At 46.3% G+C, this 20,140-nt stretch overlaps 10 protein-coding genes across 10 annotated transcripts; 4 read left to right on the top strand and 6 right to left on the bottom strand.

Annotated features, from left to right (window-relative positions):
• Positions 1–1,901, top strand: N7481_008817 (hexose transporter protein; the record flags this gene model as incomplete). The annotated part of the gene is made up of 7 exons (XM_057268036.1): positions 1–124; positions 178–231; positions 287–522; positions 582–699; positions 753–843; positions 902–1,187; positions 1,242–1,901. The coding sequence occupies 7 exons, from the start codon at positions 1–3 to the stop codon at positions 1,899–1,901; spliced, it is 1,569 nt and encodes a 522-aa protein (XP_057118713.1).
• A 2,927-nt stretch (positions 1,902–4,828) lies between these two features.
• N7481_008816 (class I SAM-dependent DNA methyltransferase) lies at positions 4,829–5,488 on the bottom strand (the record flags this gene model as incomplete). The annotated part of the gene is made up of 1 exon (XM_057268035.1): positions 4,829–5,488. One exon carries the CDS (start codon positions 5,486–5,488, stop codon positions 4,829–4,831), a length of 660 nt encoding a protein of 219 aa, XP_057118712.1.
• A 3,695-nt stretch (positions 5,489–9,183) lies between these two features.
• Positions 9,184–9,825, bottom strand: N7481_008815 (cupin domain-containing protein; the record flags this gene model as incomplete). The annotated part of the gene is made up of 1 exon (XM_057268034.1): positions 9,184–9,825. The coding sequence occupies one exon, from the start codon at positions 9,823–9,825 to the stop codon at positions 9,184–9,186; it is 642 nt and encodes a 213-aa protein (XP_057118711.1).
• A 574-nt stretch (positions 9,826–10,399) lies between these two features.
• N7481_008814 (uncharacterized protein) lies at positions 10,400–11,318 on the bottom strand (the record flags this gene model as incomplete). Its single annotated transcript, XM_057268033.1, has 3 exons — positions 10,400–10,483; positions 10,538–10,626; positions 10,688–11,318. The coding sequence occupies 3 exons, from the start codon at positions 11,316–11,318 to the stop codon at positions 10,400–10,402; spliced, it is 804 nt and encodes a 267-aa protein (XP_057118710.1).
• Positions 11,319–11,646: 328 nt separating this feature from the next.
• N7481_008813 (Zn(II)2Cys6 transcription factor) lies at positions 11,647–13,765 on the top strand (the record flags this gene model as incomplete). The annotated part of the gene is made up of 4 exons (XM_057268032.1): positions 11,647–11,696; positions 11,756–11,958; positions 12,027–12,974; positions 13,032–13,765. The coding sequence occupies 4 exons, from the start codon at positions 11,647–11,649 to the stop codon at positions 13,763–13,765; spliced, it is 1,935 nt and encodes a 644-aa protein (XP_057118709.1).
• A 346-nt stretch (positions 13,766–14,111) lies between these two features.
• N7481_008812 (uncharacterized protein) lies at positions 14,112–14,584 on the top strand (the record flags this gene model as incomplete). Its single annotated transcript, XM_057268031.1, has 2 exons — positions 14,112–14,335; positions 14,425–14,584. 2 exons carry the CDS (start codon positions 14,112–14,114, stop codon positions 14,582–14,584), a joined length of 384 nt encoding a protein of 127 aa, XP_057118708.1.
• A 239-nt stretch (positions 14,585–14,823) lies between these two features.
• N7481_008811 (uncharacterized protein) lies at positions 14,824–15,347 on the bottom strand (the record flags this gene model as incomplete). Its single annotated transcript, XM_057268030.1, is given in 3 exon segments — positions 14,824–15,036; positions 15,055–15,137; positions 15,152–15,347. The coding sequence occupies 3 exon segments, from the start codon at positions 15,345–15,347 to the stop codon at positions 14,824–14,826; spliced, it is 492 nt and encodes a 163-aa protein (XP_057118707.1).
• A 456-nt stretch (positions 15,348–15,803) lies between these two features.
• Positions 15,804–16,646, top strand: N7481_008810 (uncharacterized protein; the record flags this gene model as incomplete). Its single annotated transcript, XM_057268029.1, has 1 exon — positions 15,804–16,646. The coding sequence occupies one exon, from the start codon at positions 15,804–15,806 to the stop codon at positions 16,644–16,646; it is 843 nt and encodes a 280-aa protein (XP_057118706.1).
• Positions 16,647–16,830: 184 nt separating this feature from the next.
• Positions 16,831–17,964, bottom strand: N7481_008809 (uncharacterized protein; the record flags this gene model as incomplete). The annotated part of the gene is made up of 1 exon (XM_057268028.1): positions 16,831–17,964. One exon carries the CDS (start codon positions 17,962–17,964, stop codon positions 16,831–16,833), a length of 1,134 nt encoding a protein of 377 aa, XP_057118705.1.
• Positions 17,965–18,664: 700 nt separating this feature from the next.
• Positions 18,665–19,363, bottom strand: N7481_008808 (uncharacterized protein; the record flags this gene model as incomplete). The annotated part of the gene is made up of 1 exon (XM_057268027.1): positions 18,665–19,363. One exon carries the CDS (start codon positions 19,361–19,363, stop codon positions 18,665–18,667), a length of 699 nt encoding a protein of 232 aa, XP_057118704.1.
• Positions 19,364–20,140: the final 777 nt, after the last annotated feature.

Below are 20,140 nucleotides of genomic sequence, written 5' to 3'. Positions count from 1 at the left end.
ATGGGCAAAGATACCTTCGAGCTGGCCGGCCAGCAATGGCCCAAGGTGACTTGGTGGAAAATGAAGGGGATGCGCTTTGTTTACCTCACTTTGTGGGCCGCAATGATCACTTCTGCAACCAATGGTCTGTCCGCCTCAGATAATCGTGTTTTAACGTCGCTGACATAGTACTCCCAGGATACGATGGCTCTCTTATGAATGGCCTGGAAGCTATGGATTCCTGGAATGAATGTAAGGCATAACTTGACGGTTAAAACATGCGCTTTGATAATTAACAAAAATGCAGCCTACAGTCATCCCACCGGATCCACTCTTGGTCTTCTTGCCGCTTCTATGTCGATTGGCTCAATGCTTTCTATCCCCGTTGTGCCATATGTCGCAGATATTATGGGTCGCCGAGCCGGTGTTGTGATTGGCTGCATCATCATGCTTTTTGGTGTTGCAATGGTTTCCATTGGCTACAAAATCGCCTTATTTGTGGTCGGTCGTATAATTCTTGGATTCGGTCTTGGTATTGCACAGGTGAGAACTTGAATACTATATTATATTAACCCACCACAGAGAACTGACTTTAAATATAGGAATGCGCACCACTTCTGGTCACTGAGCTGGTACATCCCCAGCACCGAGCTATCTACAGTACTATTTACAACTCGCTTTGGTATGTGGGTAGCTTGATCGGTGCATGCGTTGCATTGGGTATGTCTTTATTATTCCCAGTTTCATATACAATATAGCTTACGTTGGTCAAGGCACAAATCATATCCATGGGAGTGAATGGTCGTGGCGTGTTCCATGCCTCTTGCAAGGAATCCCTTCTATCTGTCAACTGGTTTTCATCTGGTAAGAAATGAAAGGAGGGATACACAGCCTGTTGTCTTGCATGCTGACATTAATTTAGGACTGTCCCCGAATCTCCTAGATGGCTGATTTCCAAAGGAAGACTCGAACAGGCCAAGAAGGTTCTGGCATATGTCCACGCACAAGGTGACGAGGATGATGCTCTAGTCAATGTGGAGTTTGAAGAGATCCAGCAGACAATTGAACTGGAGAAACAGTTTGAAGGTAATAGCTGGTCCGAATTTTGGTCCACACCGGGTAACCGACATCGTTCGATTATCCTCATTTCGATTGGGTTTTTCTCCCAGTGGTCTGGCAATGGAATCGTTTCATACTTCTTACCTCAGGTACATCATAAAAGCCAAATCAAATTTACCAGCGATTAAATCTAACAATAATAGGTCTTGAAACTCATTGGGATCACCAACAGTAACACAGTCCTGACAATCAATCTCATTCTCAGTGCGGTAAATGTTGTTTCTGCTACTGGTATTTGCTTTTGGGTCGATTACTTCGGACGACGCAAACTTTTCCTCACATCCAGTATCAGCATGTTGCTATGCTACATCGCAATGACTATCGCGCTTGCAAGGTTCTCTATTGAGTCTAACGATGCTTCTGCACGAACCGTGCTCGTCTTCATCTTCCTTTACTACATTGCCTACAATATTGGATTCAGCGGTTTGCTGGTTTCCTACTCATCCGAAATTCTGCCTTATCGCCTTCGTGCCAAGGGCCTGACGATCATGTTTTTCTGTGTTGATTTGAGTCTCTGGTTCAACCAATATGTGAACCCTATCGCCTTGTTGGACATCGAGTGGAAGTACTATATTGTTTATTGTGTCTTCCTAGTGTTTGAGATTTTTGTTGTCTGGAAATATTACATTGAGACAAAGGAGATTCCGCTGGAAGAAATTGTGAAGATGTTCGATGGAGATCGAGCGATTCTCGGCGGAGCTGCTGCAACAGATAAGGCCAATCAGCTTATTGCCGATAACGCAGGACACGTGGGTGGGGATAGCGAGAAGGCAATCACGACACAGGTTGAGCTTCATTCCTAGGCAACAAAGGTCTGTTTGGGGTTGGAAGGACCGGGCTTGGTCAAGGTTGAGAGTTATATCAAATTTTAATGTGTAAAGGAGTCACAAACAAGCGAGCAAGTTATATTACTGGGCGTCTGCGATTTCCAACTACTGTAGATACAGATGTGAATAGAAATATGGCAGATCATCCTCGCCTAGTGAATTTAATGAGAGGTCGTCCCAGATTACATGGATAGACGTAACTATATGTACCACCATGCTTGTTTGCCGGTACGAGGATGATTGTAATTCAAGTTTCAAAGTTTCTTTGGGCGCAAACTCAGTTTTCTTTGCATATTCTTAGATTTAAAACAAAAGTGAATTTACTATGTTCTTTGGCATCAACAGAGATGGCTGAGAAATGGTAGAATCCGTTGAACTGAAGCTAGAACTCGAAGTAGCCGCAAAACAAGTTATTGAAACTGCGATTGCGGCAGCTATTCAATCATCCCGGGCTAGATATAACCGTCATTCATTATTACTATACCTAGGTATCTGGGTGATCCAATCTGAACAAACTGTAGCGGTGAATATCTCAGTCAGGTTACCAGTTCTGTTCATCAGTACTAGAACGCCATGTCCAAACCAACCTTGGAAGGACTACATTTTTGAAAACCTGCAAACAAACTAGCAACAAAACAAGGTTCTGAACCTACTAGCTCAATCGCGTGGCCACCGAAATTTAAGCCACCGAAAACAGAGAAATGCTCTACCGACTGTGCGGTAGTAGGATACAGACTTGCCGCTTGCGGAAAGTCCTCGCTTGAGATAGCAGAACAACCATACAATGTGGAGCCTTGTCATAGGAAGGTTGCCTAGCTACCTTCCGGGGAGGCAGAAGTGGCGCATTAAGCCGCCTGGAACGATCCCACTAAATTAAGTTCTGATCTTAATCAATTTCCACTTCCGTCCATTAACGATCCCACCACCCACACTAAACTCGCAAGACATGATAAGATAAATGTCAGGTCCTCATTGCGAATATGTTGCTTTCAATTTTATAATATGCCAAGGATTTCATAATCTGAAAGAATATCTGCTAGTAAAATCCATGGTGGTAGTTGCACTTGTTTAGCGGAGTGGCAAAACATGAGCTCAAGACTTCACCTGTGAAACACAACCATGGAAAGCCTCTGTTCATGAGGACTTTCCACACAAACACATGCGAGACCAATGATCTACTATACCCACATAACGAGTAAGATGATGCTCTATTCCAGGTTCAAAATAAACGCTTAGACAAGATCACAACAATTTGCGCTATAAATTAGAGGTCATTTCCGTCCTGTCTAGGCTTTTTTGTTCATCGCCAAAGTACGCTGGAACGGTGACTATAGCTCAACACCTCTTTCCAAACACCATTCATTTTCTTCCGGAAGCAGGGAAATCGGTACGGCTTTGCTACTTCCTAGATCGTGATGATCATATTCTCAACTTGCATTCAGGGGCTCGTGACAAAATGCGTCTGTCTCTGATAGCATTGACGACATCCTTGGCCGTCGCAACTATTGCTGCTCAGGTGATAAATTGCAGCGAAGATTTCGGAGGACTCAGATATCAATCTTGATCTTGGCATCGACGCTAAAAAGCGCAATGACGATGTAGACAATTTGAGTATTGGCCTTGCCGCTGATGTTGACGCTAAGAAGCGCGATGAGGATGCAGAGGACCTGCTTATTAGCGTTGGCTTGTAACGAACTCGAGTTGTTACCATTGTTGATGTCTGACGCAGATGCATCCACTTGGGCATCCACTGCCTACACTTGTATCTAGCCTCCGTCTCTGCTTCCTTCCTCCTCAAGCTATTTACTTTCGCCGAACCGCTACTACTTCATTGCTTGATCGCTACTTCGTATCTTGGTTTCTGAGTATGTGAGTATTCTACCTGGCGCTGGTGTTGGTTAACAAGCGCGATGAGGGTGCAGAGGACCTTGGTATCAGCCTTGGCACTGGTGTTAGTTAATTGATACAATGCAAGCTTCCGTTCCACAGTTACGGTAATAATCGACCTCCTGAAAATTCGTGGCATATTTCACTCAGTTTTAAACAAGGTACCAGTCGTGGGGTATATCGACTGATGGCGGAGTTCATCTACTACTAGTATTAATCAATGAAAATCTCAAGTCGTTCATGACTCTCAATTCATAGACCTTGAATTGAAATAATATCTTATTGGGAGCCACTATTTTTTCTCAAAATCGTCAAAAGTAAAATGTCATTAAATGGTCATTGAAAATGGATCTTACTGGAGGTTTAGTGTTTGGACCACTGGATACTGATCACTGTGACCGAATAACAGAAAGATTTCTCCAAGGAAAGGCTTTAATTTGGTAATTTCAAAGGATATTATCAACCTGGAGTGCCATTAAGAACTATTTAAGAGGCACAGAAGAAAAAAAGGAATGCTTTGAACTATCCTGAAAAAGCGTATCTCGAGGATCTTACTCGGCAAATCTATTTGCCACTCGGTGAGGAACAACAGAGAGCAAATAATTCATAGGTTGATAAAAAGTTCTGACGAATAAATTCAGCCTTTTGAGCGTAGGAAAAAAAAAAAGATTGCAGATGCCGATTATCTATAATGGAAGTTATTCGCCTCTAAATATTAATACAATCTAGGTACTCGCTCGTTATGATTAGTTAAGGATTCTAGCTATTTTCGTTCGTTTACGTGATATATTTCCATGGTATTTCATTTAGTATGGGTATTTCTAAGGGTCATAAAGTCGCTTTCACGCAGCCGGCCGGTAGTTTATCGTTAATGTTGCATTCGGTTGTGGGTAGGGGGAGGTATGTTGAAACCTGTCGCTTTGGGTCGGATCCAAACAGGGGATTGTTGAAAAGAGCTTTGCTTGGATCATCATTATTTCATGGGTAGGCAGGGAGGTGTTTGGCGATTCTTTCGTTCAGGCGCGCTGGGATTTTTGAATGATAAGCAGCACTGCTTTGTCGCCGTGTCCCTTTACATAATCTATCAAGTCCTTGGAAAGAACATCCACCACACCCTCTGCCCTCAACTTCTCTACCTCAGCTTCGAACCCACCGGGGGCCCAGATCTGCTGAAGAATTGTGGCGACAACAATACCCTTTGGCTTGGTAACGCGGACGAGTTCCCTGAGGGCAGGGTCGGGTCCAACATGACCAAGAGTGAAAGTACCAACGCATGATACAATATCGTAAGTGTCGTCCTTCTGTGCAATTGGCTGGTTCATATCAGCCTGGGCCAAGTCTCGGTAGGCACCAGTATCGCGTGCAATATCCAGCATAGGCTGAGACAAATCAATACCATCGATTGCTCGTGCGCCTGAGATAGCAAGGGCTTGTCCAACAAGGCCAGTTCCACATCCGGCATCAAGGATCACGCTATCAGCAGGTGATTTAGCAGCCTTGTATTTGATAGCAGCTTGAGCGGCAAGAACAGGAGCAACGTATGACTGAGCAGAGTCTCCAACTTCGGCATTATATGTTGCGGCCCATTTGTCATAGATATCCATGCATTCCTTGGAGCTCGGGCTATCGCGAGCCTGGTGAAGGTAAAGCTGAGAGGGTGGCACGGAGGCAGACATTGTGAGAGGATGTTGTTTAGGTCTTTATTTTTGAAATATTTGAAGACCTTTTATTGAGTTGTAGGGATTCGTAGGAGAGAAGGTTCGGTTTTCTGCGGAGTTGAGTTAGGTTTGGTTCTGACCTGATCCCACGGGCGAGGATCCCGCGTTCTTATAACAATTGCGGCCCTTATATAATTCAATTACCTCTTATATTCATATCGAGTATGGCGTGATACCATAAGATGCGGGGTCGAGAGAGAAAGACCCCAATGGGATGATGTTTCGGCGATCGATGATGTCGGTGGATTACGATCCCGAGATGTTCCACGACGCTCTAGGATAGCCCAATACTGGCCACATATGAAGACCATGGTCGAATAATTACTATAAATCAAGACTTCTCCAGGTATAATTGGATAGCTTCTATTTCCCTCATTTATGATTTTCTCTGAAACCCTAGATTTTTCATCGATACCCAGTTGCTCTGCTGAATTTCAACTATCCACTCATACAGATACGAGCAAAGCTCTGACGTGCCAATGGTATTGTAAGACATGGTATAAATAACCTGAGACTCGCTTTAATTAGTTGATTCTAGGAAATACGCAGCCAGCCAACTTCTCTTGGCCTGTATACTTAGGTTCACTTCTATGCATGGAGATGTCGAGGGTCCCACTGGTTTCTGTGTCCTAGCGTGTTTCCACGCGCCTCGCGTAGACCCCCGCTTCTGTCAATCACCTACCGTAGTGTCGTAATGGTTCCACGCGCCCCTCTAGCTTTGATATTGATCAATAGAAGACAGGTATCGAAAAGTAAGCTATACCTCTTTGAACATGGCCATTTGGTTGGCATGTACATGTTTAGCGGTAATTATGAAAGCATTACCAAAGCTAATAATCCTCTCGTTTTAATATCTGGGAACACCCATGGCATAATCTTTTGGCGCGAGAATGAAGATGAATGAAGATGAACTGATATAGATCTACTTAGTCATGCGTGGAATGCTTATCGATTAGACAGCTTCGGTCCGAATGTCCCGGCAGGAAGAAGATAAAGATAGTATCCTTTTACGCAGGAACTAGATTCGAAGGGGGTCAGTCTAGAACACGATTTCCCCTTCTTACCCACAGTGCGGGGTCGGTAGTCCTGTGCGTCAGCGGTGGCGAAGCACATGAAAATCGGATGAGTGTCTTCCGACCTAAGACGTTGCTTCTGGCGTGCAGGTGCAGATGCGTTAGTTCCCTGTGCGCCTGAGTGCTATTTTGTGCAGTAGCCGTGTGTCACATATGACCTACGTATAGCAGTCGATCGATATTGCTGCAAGCTAATTCTCATTACATGAATGATTTTATTCACAATAGTCTCTCTGCCGATATGACGAATACTGCTCTCCTGAATCAGTGTGGTATTTTCTCAAATGGGGATACCTTTTAATCAAGACTAAACAACAGTATGTTCTAAGAAAAAAAAGGATCGGAAGCTGTACAATTGGATTAATCTGCATTTTCTGCTCACAATTTGAGTCTCGAACATTGAAAACCCTGACTCTCTTCTTCAGATGGATTCTAACCATCATTATTTTGAGTGGCTTGCATTTTCCAGGAGAAACAAGCCTGTCTAGTTTCTAGCAACTATCCCGAGCTGCCCACATACCGTGGCCAAATCTTCATGACTACGAAAGGAAAATAAGGGGCTACGGTAGGCGTCTCGACGATTGAGTTTAGGAGGGTGGGAAGCGGGGGTGGGACGGCACCCCGTCAATCTCCCAACAAAGTCGGATTGAGTGGGGTTCAGGCGGGGCTGCGGGCATCATACACATCAGACAGCTCCCTGGGGCTAAATCGGGGAATGGAGACAGCACTAACGCGTGAATGGAGCATGTGGGGATCAATCAGCCTTCCTGACCTCAGCCCAGTGTCGACGAATAGTTCTCGCACAAGGACTACTTTCATTTTTCGTCCAAGCGCTATAGCCCTGGGGTGATCAGACATTTCCCAGGCTGTGCTTGAGCCCCATCCTGAAAAAGTGGCCCCACCTGGCAGGGGAAATCCGGTTTATGAGTGCATGAAACTTGCTGGCAGCCAATTGTGAACTTGGGGTGTTGAGTCCTTCAAGGGCTAGGCCTAGCAGCTGACCAGCCTTGCCTTTTGACTGCGGCCCTACGGAACTCATTGGACTGGGATGGAAGCCTGCTTCGGGGACTGCCATTTTGGAGGATGGCTGACGTGGGTGAGATCGGAATCGTAGTGGTAACCAAGTTGAGCGCAGGGCTTTTGTGTAGGTCAGTGTTCCAGCAAGTTCTTTCGGGGTCAGAATGTGCTATTGGAATCGAAGTCATTTTCTGCTGGCGGAGATAAAAACAAAGAAATAAATCCGGTCTCATCAGCTTTGTATTCGGGTTGCCAAGTGAATCTTTTGCAGAATCCTGTTCAATATGGAGAGTTATAGACAGATAAATCAAGTTTAAATAGATCGAACTGGTATCAAGAGCAGCGTGGGTAAGAGGATGAGGAATAGGACTTTAACTGAGGAGGGCTTTCTCTCGTGGGAGCACTTACGAGAAACAATCATGTCGTTGCATTCAGGCATCATTTTTTTCGCAGCATTTTTATTCGGGGGTTGAGACCAGATAAGGTTTCTAGTAAAACCTTGGAGCTTAGAAACACATCGGCAGGCTTTAATTTGTGATTTTCTACCGGCGGGAACGGTATAATTGTCCACATACTGAAATAATATCTGGAATTGATGTAGCCTTCCGATTCGGATGCCTTCGCTCTGTTGTATCTGGATTGGTCAAGCCGTCATATTCTTTTGAGCCGCATGCTGACTATAACCTCGTACGTTGTACTAGTCGCCGGATAAATAGAAAACGGCAATACTAATATTGCCAATTTGCCGTCTCCTCCTGTCAGATCAGTAACTGGAGCCTCTTATCCTGTACTAGGGAGTCCAGGGCTTAAAACTCGATGCTTAATTACGCGTCGACTCTTCTTAGTCAAAGGATAGTCCCGAAATAGTACTCCTTCAAACCGAAATGCCCTATATATATACGTTGTAGATCTTATTAATAGCTTCAAGTCTGATCATCTCAAATGGATGCAGCTCGCATAGTGAAATTTCCTAGAATTATTATCTCACTAGGCAGTCCCAAATTAGATTTCTTGCAATCTATATGACTGCGGGGTCGTGTTGATACTCTGCAACTACTTGCATTTACCACCCCTTTCCGCCTCTACCTCTGCATAAATACCAGCGTTTCTAGCCGACTATAACCGCCTTTTCAAGTCCCCGAGGCTCATTTTTCTCTCTCGCTCCAAGTCTAAACATACAGCAAGTGATTACTTCGAAGTAAAACAAACAAACAAAATAACTTGAATCCAAGGAGGGATCACTCCATACACTGGCGTGGCCATGGAAAAGGCGAGGTTAGTAATGACGATGATCCCTCGGAGTGGCAGTAAGTATATCCATTGGGAGTAAAGGAGAGTATATTTTTATTTTAAGCTTGAACAAGAGCCAGGGTCAGATTGTGCGATTTATCGAGCTCATGGCTAGTACTGAAATCAAGAAGCGATAGAAGCAATTCCTTTCGCAAGGAGAATAATTGTCAGAAAAGGGAAATGGGAGGAGGCTCACCGTAAAATTCTATTGCAATTCAACACGAGATTATAGTTACACTAAAAATCAAACAATTCATTCTCCGCTACCAAGAATCACTTCCAATACTTTCCAATTCCCCCGTCACTCCCAACAAAAGGATCAAACTGGGGATTTTCCACGTTCCAAACGGCATCAAAGTCCGGAGAATCCCCACCATCTCCCCAACTCCAATTTTCTCCATGCGGATAAGCACCCATCATCATGAACCCTTTCATCTCTAACCCCTGTACCATGGCCCGTGGATCATCGGACTCGATCCCCCGCGCATTTCCAGTCAGACAGTTGACGTGCGGATGTGAAGCAAAGGGGTCATAATTCTTATGCGCGACACCAGCCGGGATAACGAATAGGTCACCGACATTAACATCCAACAGAAACCCACCTTCTTCACGTGCATCGCCGTAAGTATGTCTTTCTTCGTCTTCGTCGAGATCTGCCACACCCCAGCGAATTTGACCCGGTCCTGATACGACAACCATCGCTTCGTGGGTTTTAGGATGGTAGTGCGACCGTTGACACCGGGCGTATTGTGTGACCCATTGTACTTCCCACCCGTTCTTCACAAAGGTATCATATGCAAGTCCTATGTCGAGCTTGCCGTCCCGGACGAAGGCGTTTTTGTAATGAAGAAGTGGTTTGGGGGAGTTGGGGATTAGTTTTGTGGGGGTGATATTGTAGGTTGTTGGCTCATGCATGGTGAAGATGTACTGTATTCGTAAGAGTCTTTTAAAAAGGGAAGTAGATTTTGGTTTGCAGTGATTTAATCATGAAAACTGCAGGGTCCCTCCGTGAGAGTGAAAAATGTGGAGTGGCCGGTCTACCTTTATACCAAGGAAGCCTGATGTGTGCGGGGTTGCGCGAACTATGCTGATGACGAGATGCCGATTATGGGAAGGATTTTACCTTACAAGCATGGGTCAGATAAGGGATATATTGGATGGCGGTAAGAATACCCATAAATGTACTAGCGCTTGACATGTATGGTCATAATTCGTGTTTAATCACACCAGCCTCGGGTGAGCTACGGCGATCGACCCGATGCGTCGGAAGTGAAGCCGATGGTATCAAACCTAATTATAACGGCGCTCTCAAACAAGAGGGACTGTACAGTGCCTTATAAAGCAAGGCCTCCGTAACACACAACCTTGATTGGTGAGGCTTTCGTAAGAGGGGTCATATCACAGTTGTTAATAATAGTACTTCATCCGAAACTGCTATTCTAGAAGGGACTCTTGTATATCGCCACTTTATATTTCTGACGAATTTCCATCAGGGCAGAGTGTAGCCACCGTCAATAACCATATTTGCGCCGGTCATGTAGCAACAGGCATCGCTAGCAAGAAAAACATAGGCCTATGCGGGTCAGTATAAAGTGGGCAAGACACAGCACGGTGGGAGAAGACAGACCGATTTTAATTCAGCTGGATCACAAATACGACCTCCGGGCACCATGGATAGCCACTTATCAAAAAGCTCCTTTGGCTGCTGGGTAAGCACTGCAGTTTGTCTTAGCATTATTATTATTGACATAAGATCAGAGTTAGTTGAAGAACCTACTCTCCGTCATGATGAAACCAGGCGAGATACAGTTGACTCTCGCAAATTCCGTCCACTCAACAGCCAAGCTCTTGGCTAAATGCACGGCCGCTGCCTTCGAGGCATTATACGCGCACTGTGTCTGGGGGATATTGACCAGGATAGCACTGACAGAGGCCGTAATTATAAGATTACCTTTGCCCTGACGCTTGAAGATCTTTCCCGCTGCTTGAGCAGTCCACATCACGCCGTCATAGTTGACACGATTATCTCGAGCCCAACTTTCCTCGTCATATTCCAGACTTGGCCGATTGGTGCAAGTTCCCGCATTTGCGACGACGACATCCAGGCGACCGTTTCCGAACTCATTGGCGACCTTGTTTAGAGTGGCGTCTATCTCACTGCGACTGGTCACATCGGACTGGAAAGCTTGGATACGGCGACCGGTCTCCGCGGCGATCTTTGCCGCGGACTCAGAGGCATCGGTGCTGGCTGTGTATAGAAGGGCAACGTCTGCGCCAGCTTCGGCCATTCCACGTACGACCTCAAGGCCGATTCCACGTGCGCCGCCTGTTACGGCGACGATTTTGCCTTCCAGTGAGAACTGGGACAGGACCGGGGCGTTGACATTGGGTGGTTTATAAAGAGGCATGTTGGAGATGTGTGTTTTTGAAGACTTCGATGAGGGGGCGGGGTTTAACCATTAATCTTCAGAGACTCTTGAGCCTCGTGGTCCCTCGCTGCCCCTCCATGATTGCATAGACATAAAAAGTGGAGAACGAAAGAAATTACTGGGGTGAGAGTCGTGCGGAGAGAAGAAACCTTGGAAGTCGGCAAATTCTCCGCTTTTGTTAAATTACGCGGTCTTCTTCTCCATCCCCCACTTACGATAGTCAACATCAACAGATTGACACCTCGCAAATTTGTTACATTCTATTGGGGTCACATGCCTCCGCAACAGCCACGGTGAACGCACTGTCATGCCCGAGTCCCGTCCGAGAAAGAGTCCGGCCCGGTCGCGTAAGGGGTGGTAAGTGGTCGAGTCTGAGATCGGCATTGCAATCAGCTTAATTGCTAAAAACGATGCAGTCCGGAATGCCGAGAACGCAAAATCAAATGTGACGAAACTCGGCCCGAGTGCAAGCAATGCCTCAAAAGTGGGCGTGCCTGTCGTATCATCGATGGACTCTTCCGGGCGCATTCTCTTTCCATTCCAACCAAAACCGAGTCGACATCCCGTTTAAAAAAGTCTCCAAGGCCGACGCAGGAAGACAATTCGTCCCCGATCAATGGTATGTCTCGAGAACAGCAGTTTTCTCTGCCTTTTTCCATAGGAAGCTCTCTGATTACCCGTTTCCAGCAACTCCACGCGCAGAAGTCAATCGCAGCACGGACGGTCCCACAACACCAGCATCTACCTACGATCACGCATCGATAGTCTCGCCGGAGAAGGAGAGGAGATTGGTTCCCATTGGAGGCTTACTGTCGCAAAGTTCACCACCAGGCACATTCCATGCGATCGTTGATACCCCCCCAATCTCATTATTGCACTCTCCAAATTTGCCCGTCATTGCCAGTCCCGCGGTTACACAGAATTATCCAACGGTCGCCGGAAATGCTTCTGAACCGAATCCCACCATCCTCGGTCCAATAATAGAGGAAAGCCACAATGATCGCGTCGAGGTTGCATTTTTCCTTCGTCAATTTGCGGACCTAGGCGGGCAATGGATTGACATTTGTACCGGGCAACGGTCTTATTTCAGTCAATATATCATCCAGCTGTCAAGCCAAAGCCCTCTTATCCGCTACTCTGCCTGTGCGATAGCTGCCAAACAACTCGGTCAAATGAAGCATTCGAGTCAGGCGACAGAGGCAAGCCGTCGGTTCAGCATTTTGGCATCTAGTATGGTTCAGCCGAGCATCGATTTTGAGTGGTATGGAGCAAAGTATTACGAGAAGGCAATTCTACTGATGGCCCGTCAAATCTCACATGGGCATTCCATCATCGAAAATCATCTGTCACCTGGTGACATCTACCGCTCCCCTGGAAGCGATAGTAATCACTTTGACGATCATGAAACGACCTCATCGGCATTCCGAATCCTCGCAGCCTGTATCCTCAGTTCCTACGAGGAACTGAATGCAACAATGCGAGCCTGGACAAGCCACCTAGATGGCATCAACAAATTACTACGTCCACACTTGGATCTCCCGATTTCCCCGAATAACTTTTACCGGGTACCTCAATCGCTACGGGCATTGAAGGCATCGTTCTGGTACTTTGCTTTAAATGATATGCTGAATAGCTGTGAGTAATCTATGAGATAAGTGTCGAGAAGCATCATTTCTTACCAATTTGCAACAGTGACCCTCCGCCAAGAATGTCGCGTTAATGTCCACAATGTCTCTCTTTGGCAAAGAATGGGTGTGCCGCTCGGAGACTTTGGAGAGCTAGCACTTGATCTGATCGATGAGTCTACTCAAGAAATTATATTTTTTAACACTCTTGTCTATATCTTATGCGAGATAGTGGATAAGGTCAAAATGAACAACACGCTTTGGGACAGTGTTGATATAGATCTAAACAAGTGGTATAACGCCTTACCACCGGAATTTCTCTTCTCGATCACACAGCGCTCTTCAGCAACTACACAACACTCCCGCGAGACACCGGAGACATGGTTCGGCTCCGACACCTGTGCCATCGCCATGGCGTTTTACCATATGGCACGAATCCTCCAACTGGTCAATGAACCCCCAAAATCAGACCCGGTGCCATCCCAGAAGCCGCATGATCTACTCAGCATATATAATGCACTTCAACGCGGCTTGAATTATCATTCAACTGAGATTCTCTCCATAGCGGGTGGGATGACCGGGATGACGGTACAAAAGTATATGCTCCAACCACTCTACATCGCTGGACGATGTTTGTCTTTGGAAGAGGAAAGACGACATGTTGTGGGTCTTTTGCGCCATATTGAGGCCTCTATTGGCCTGGCTACTGAATATCGTGTCAGAGATTTGGCTGATGAATGGGGTATTTCTTATCACTTACTGTCGCCGCAGGCGGATGATGGCAATGTCAGTGTAATATAGCAGTCCAATTATCACTTAGGCTGATTATAATTTTATTATTTAAATCATGAAGATTAATTCTTCTCGTATGACACACTGGCCTGTAAGAACTCCCAGTTGAAACAATAAAAATATGCAAAAAGTGAAGTATTTCATGACTTCGTGGGGCGAAGTGGGCCTCAGCAAACGCGGGGGACGCAGAATTTCCGTAAAACCTCTCAATCGGCGACTCACCACCTCCACCCCGATATCACCTCGAATCCTTCGGAGATCCCCTTGAAAAGTCCGACAAGGAGTTCCCATCACTTTGATTACCTGCGAAGCATCTCTTCCCCCCTTTCAAACTACCCGACCCACCACCACCACCATGCCCGTCATCAGGAATTTCAGCCTGCCGGCTTCTGCGAAGCTGCTCGAACTCCCGGAGGCATCCACCTCAAAGCTGTTCCTGGCCTTTATCTCGGGCGATGACGCTATTACGAAACAGCCCTGGTGCCCCGATGTACGCGCCGCCCTCCCTCACATCGATACTGCGTTCGCGACACCCGATGCGCCGACGGTAGCCATGGTCTCAGTGGGGCAGAAGCCAGAGTAGGTGTCCTGTCAAATCCCAAACTTGAAGCTGGCATATCTTTTTGAATATATGAGTACCCTGAGCTAACTGACTCGTTAACTTCTAGGTGGAAAGAGCCAAAGAATGTTTATCGTTCGCTGTGGAATGTCAACAATGTGCCGGCGCTCGTCCGCTATCAACGCGTCAACGGAGAGGTTGTCGAAACCGGGCGCTTGATTGAGGGACAGATTCTGGATAAGGTCAAGCTGCAGAGCTTCATCTCTTGACCGGTTGAGCGCAACCAATCATTCTTTTATCTTGACCAGAGTTCATCTTTTGACAACTCCCGCTCTTTTCTTTTTCCCCGACCGTGCGACATGTGTACTCCTGTCAAAACGGCAATACCTCTTGTAAATAGACTCTTCGCTAGCAATCTATCACGGGAGAAATTACTTTGAATATTCGATCACATTATAGAAATACAGGATTGAGATTCCCTTCCCGTTACGACATACTGGCAATTATATCATGCGTCCCGCTTGGTATCCCAATGAGCGATAACCTTCTCAAATGCCTTGGCCTGCGCAATCCCAGTCGCGGATTGCTCGCCATCAAACATCGCTCCAATTTCTTCTAGTGTCGGTCCTTTGGTTTCAGGGAAGAAGTAGAATATGATCAAACACTCCAACACGAGACTAGGGAAGCAGATCGTCAGTATCAATGTGAGAAAAAGCGAAGACTTGATCAATACTCATACAACAATATAAACTAAATAAAATCTCCAGTGCAGGCTTTCAAGGCCTAGTGGATTGACCCACTGATTAAAAACGCCACTGAGAGCTGTGAAAAAAAACACAAGGTGTGGCCTTTGGCGCGAATATTATATGGTAATATCTCAACGGTGTACGACACTGTGAGCCCAGGCCACACTGCTCCCGCGACACCGTAGAAAAGAAATATCATCGCAATAACCGCAGTACCAGAAGCATTTGATTCCGTCTTTGCGTAGACTGCACTGTAACACGTCCAAATGCTAAAAGCTATTAGCATCTCAACACGGCAAAGAGGAGAAGCACCCGGCGACCGGCTCGATCAACGAGAAAGGAAGCTCCCAAGGAGACAAGCCAACACCATATAGTAAGGCAACCGTTAATATATGACTGTGTAACTGAGCTGCTAGATTTAGTAGCTGCCGCAAAGAATTTTCAAGAGAATCGAGAGTCGCAGCTTACTCGGTAATCCCGACAGTCTTCAGGATGGCCACAAGCTGTGGAAGCAGTTAGTATTCATGATGTTTTTCGTATTCTTGGGCGATATTCAGCAAGACTTGCATAGTAAGAAACAAGCCCGTTGCCGCTGCATTGAGGCAATAACCAAGGCACATCGTTTCCGGTTTCCCCTCGTCCTCACCATGTTGAGGCTTTTATGGCCTACCACATTTCGTCTTACGTCGGACGTGTTGCCGTCGCTGGGAAAAAGGAGTATCCGATACCACTATGCACAAATATGTGGTTGAATTTCGACGATGCATCTCAATTGGATATGAAAGGGGTTCCAATTGTGGTTGGGGGTGGTGCGGAACCAGGTGTATATCCATCCGGTGGTCCATGCCCTCACCTATTCGATGTATGGCGGCGCAATACCCAAAACCTAGACTTTCTCGCTCCGGACCTCTACCTACACGACTACACAACTATATGCCATTATTACACCGAACAAAGAAACCCGCTTTTCAATCCTGAACAGCGACGTGACGAAAAGGGGGCTCGGAGAATGTGGCTGGCTCATGCTACATATGGAGCTCTTGGTACAAGCCCTTTTGGAATTGATACTGGAGCCGAGATTTCGGGTCGCGAATTTCGACTTCTTGCTCAGGTTTCTCCGTATCTCTTGGGCGCCGCTCCGGAGGATCGTATGGGTTTCTTCTTCGACGAAGAACCTTCTGAAAAGCTTCCCGAAAGGTGGGTACGAGTTTTCGGAGACATTGAAGTCATCATTGAGAGGGCATTTGTATTCGGAAAACCTGGTCCAGGGGCCGGAATGGTTTTTCATCTTGGCGATGCTAAGTTGCTTGCGGTAGGGCGAGGTTTCCAGGTCAGGTTCAGGCCTGTGCCTAAGGAATCTACTTTTTGTGGAATTCTCCACGCAGTGGAAAAGGAAGTTAATTATAAAGGGCAATTGCAAACCTTGAGAATACTCAATGGCGATGAGGCGACAAGTGGAGAGTTCTTGATCATGCCTAATGATGAGCCTGATTATGGAGGATTCCCGATTGCAGTTACAATTCCAGCGAAAACATGCATTGCTGAAGTCGAAGCATATTATGTGATCGAAGACGATGATGATTGATTGATTGTCGACCAGGGCTTCCAATTCATTTCAGCCATTATACGTCAACAAATGAAACCAAGATACGACATTTCTTACTCTTAGATCGCAGGTAGAAAATTCGTATTAGATTACGTTTAAGCATAAAATTGCTTGTTAAATGTAGTGTTTGAATTATAGTATTGAATTGATTGCTATTGATATGTTAAGCCCCTTCCTTTCCAATCCAATATGCCTTCATTTCTGACATGCAGCTGATTGCCAGTTGCCTAGCTATCGCCCTTTCTCCATCAGACCAAAACTTGGCATGGATGATCGCCATTTTTCCTTCGATATCGTTCTCGTTCGGACCACTTATATGCCACGAGTAATGTAAACTGCTCCATGGCATCGGTCCACCCAATCGATGAACATAGTTCAGAAGATCTTGCTCGGGGAATTCATGCCCGAACAGATTAGGATGTCTCAGAGTTTCTAGATAATAGTTATAAATCTCCTTCGATGGTGAAAATAACATGCATCCGGCATTGAAGTCTTGGTTCTCAGGATCCAGATCCAAGAACGGGTATGGATGATCTAAATCGTAAGACTCTGGCGAGGCAGCGAACATGTATTTTTGAGGTAGGCGACCGATTTCAGTGTCGGGGCCTGCGCGATTATAGTCAATAGTCCTAAGCTGAGAACCCTCGTCCTGGAAGATCGCATCAATTGGTCGCGTAATCACCATGTCTGTATCCATTACAAAGACCTTTTCGTATGGGAGCAGTTCAGGATCAAATAGACGCAGTTTCGTGAGCACCTGTTTATAACGTCCATTTGCCCAAGACGCATCTATTGCTTCAATCTCGATCACGGTTGCTCCATCTGCTTCAAGCCGCTTGCGCTTGCTTTCGCTGACATCTTTTGTCACCAGCAATATCACTGGAATTGGATCTGTCTCAATGGGATCCGTAAATCTGGTAGTGGGCGCATGGAGCAGCTGATACACTAGTGTTCGTGCGCCGACAAAATATGTGTCGTCGTCATAGTCATCGTCGCCATTCTGGTAATCACGATATGCACCAAGAAAGACAGCGACGCAGTATGGACTCTTCGCACGAGAGGGTGTCAGAGCTTTTGCGACCGGAATCGTCGTGTCTGGAGTGGTGGGCGCGCTGTGGGTCGAAAGAGTGTTGGAAACGGCAGGCTGTGTGTCCAGATATGACTCGGGATGTCGATCAAATGGGCGTGGAGCTGCGTAACTCAATCTCAGCAGGTAGAATGCGATACCGGCACCAAGCAGAAGGAAGAGTAACCTCCTGCGTTGTGGTTGTGGGAAGAAACTCGGGGCGCTCCCCATATTGGTGCGAGGGGGAGAAACCTCTGTGGAGTTTGATCATGGAATTCTTTTTTTGTCACTCATTGATGATTCTCGCTAGCCCCTTTAAGTGCTATTTGATCACAATTATTTACCACGCTAACGATTAGCGGAAATTTTTGGGGCAGAAGTAGATGGCCCCCACACCTGACAGACCTGTCGATCGCTTTTTTTATGGATTTTACCACCCCCAGGTCGTCAAGGCTTTTTCTCCTTGCTATAATTCATGCATAAAAGGGAATTGGGGCTCGTGTGGAACAGAAGCAGATGTTGTCAACGTGGTGAATTTTTAAGGCGCATTGTTTTAACCCCTTTTCTATTGGTGATTGGGGCCAAATAAAAGGTCGACAGGGGCTTACTCACTCTGCTTGGATAACGTTATTCAGCAACTGGGTTCTGTTGATGCATAGTACGATTGCTAAATTTCCCAAAGCTACTAGGCAATCAACTCGATATCCGCATGACACTTCTTAAAACGAGCCAAGTCAATAGCTAAACACCGAGTTTAATTTCGAATACAAGATATATTAGATCGTTGCGATGTTTAGAAAAATCCCAAAATGCTAAATTAATTCTACCCTTCCACAAAACATTTTCTAACGCCTTGCTGGTAATTTTGGTTCAAATCAACTCATAAAAAAAACAGACAGCCACCTATTTCTCGTATGCGATTATTTTAAGTTCAACGCGACTGACTCCTTCCATCGTCGCTACTTGATCTCCCAGAAGCCGATCTGTCCAGGGGAATAATAACAATTCTGGCTTTAAGGGCTGCGTCTTCCCTGGCACGATTTTCGCTCTTTTTCGATCCCCCGCTGTGCAGATCCATGATATCCATATCATCCAGGTACTCATCCGGTAGATCCACGCGAATGAGTACGCCTCTAGGTCGGAAAAATGTCTCATTCCAATGCGCCAGATGCCTTGATAGCTGCTCACCACGAGCACCAGCCATCGAAGCGATTAAATTCCGCTGTTCCTGTCGTCTCCTAGCGTGCTTCGCGACCAGGACTGCAGGTATCGCACCAAGAATTCCGATCATCACGCCTCCCAGCGCGAGTGTCCCTAGACCTTTGCCGATGACAGTGGTCCACTGTTGGCGGGAGAGTTTGGCTTCTTCACAGATCGCTGCTGTGAATTCTGTCCATCTTTCTTGAGAGATTTCGTGCCTAGATAGCTCCTCTGGGTAGGCGAAGCCGGAACTTGTGGCTGCATTGCGGGACGGTACTTGTAGGCCGCGACTGAGAGTTGATGAATTGGCGAAGCCTGGCTCGGAAGAGTCGGGCTCGAGAAGGATTTGGTCTTTCTTTTCGTCTGTCGGACTATAGTCCGGAGAGGGTTCATAGGGTGGTAAGGCCTCTGGCCAGCGACTAGTCTCCATTTTTGATGTTTCGAAAATCGTTGGTAGCGTAGCTATCATATCATACAAATGTAAGATATTCAAATGTTTCAAGTTGCCAGTGTCGATCTTGGTTCCAATGCGAGAGAAGTCAAAGTCTTTGTTCATGTAGTAGATATCCAACTTTCAATGGAATTTTGCCCGAATATAAAGTCCGGCATGGAGAGCCGCAGAGGTACTCAGACTCGGAGTGAGACATCACCCGGTCATCACGTCACCTTCTTCTCTACCAATGATTTCCTCTTATCATACGAAGTATACGAAATATACGAATCAGGGCCGAGTGGCAGTGCTGCCTGGGACTCAGAGTCATCATGCCTCACAAAGGTAAAAGTGTGCCCACATCATATTAAATGTCCATCTAAGCTCAATCAAGCTTGGTGTACAGCCGATCTAGACCCAGGGGATCCATAAAACGAGTAACTCAATTACTTCTTCAGGACAAGCCTCAAGCCTCAGTTCCCACGTCACCGCCCATAACCACGCCGAACTGTAACGATAGCCAATAAGAACTGACCAGGAGTGATTCCGGGCGGTCGGAAAGGTGCAGCCTTGATCAGTTTGAAGAGAAAGAAAATAAATGAAAGAAAGTCATGCTTGACATTTTAGTCCGAAGGCCGGGCCAATCAGAAATGGATCTCAAATCCAATCGGCAACCAACCCCCCCTCTCCTCCCCCTCCCTTGATTGCACAACGTGAGTCACAGGAAATACTCGTTCTCCCTCGTACATAAGCCAAAAGGGACGTGCACGCGGAGTT

Source organism: Penicillium waksmanii (genome assembly GCF_028829765.1).
Source record: "Penicillium waksmanii strain IBT 27052 chromosome Unknown utg000008l:1.0-5622682.0:1.0-5626561.0, whole genome shotgun sequence".
Classification (NCBI taxonomy): domain Eukaryota; kingdom Fungi; phylum Ascomycota; class Eurotiomycetes; order Eurotiales; family Aspergillaceae; genus Penicillium; species Penicillium waksmanii.
The sequence above is the reverse complement of the archived record's forward strand: the minus strand, read 5'-3'. Positions and strand labels throughout refer to the sequence as shown.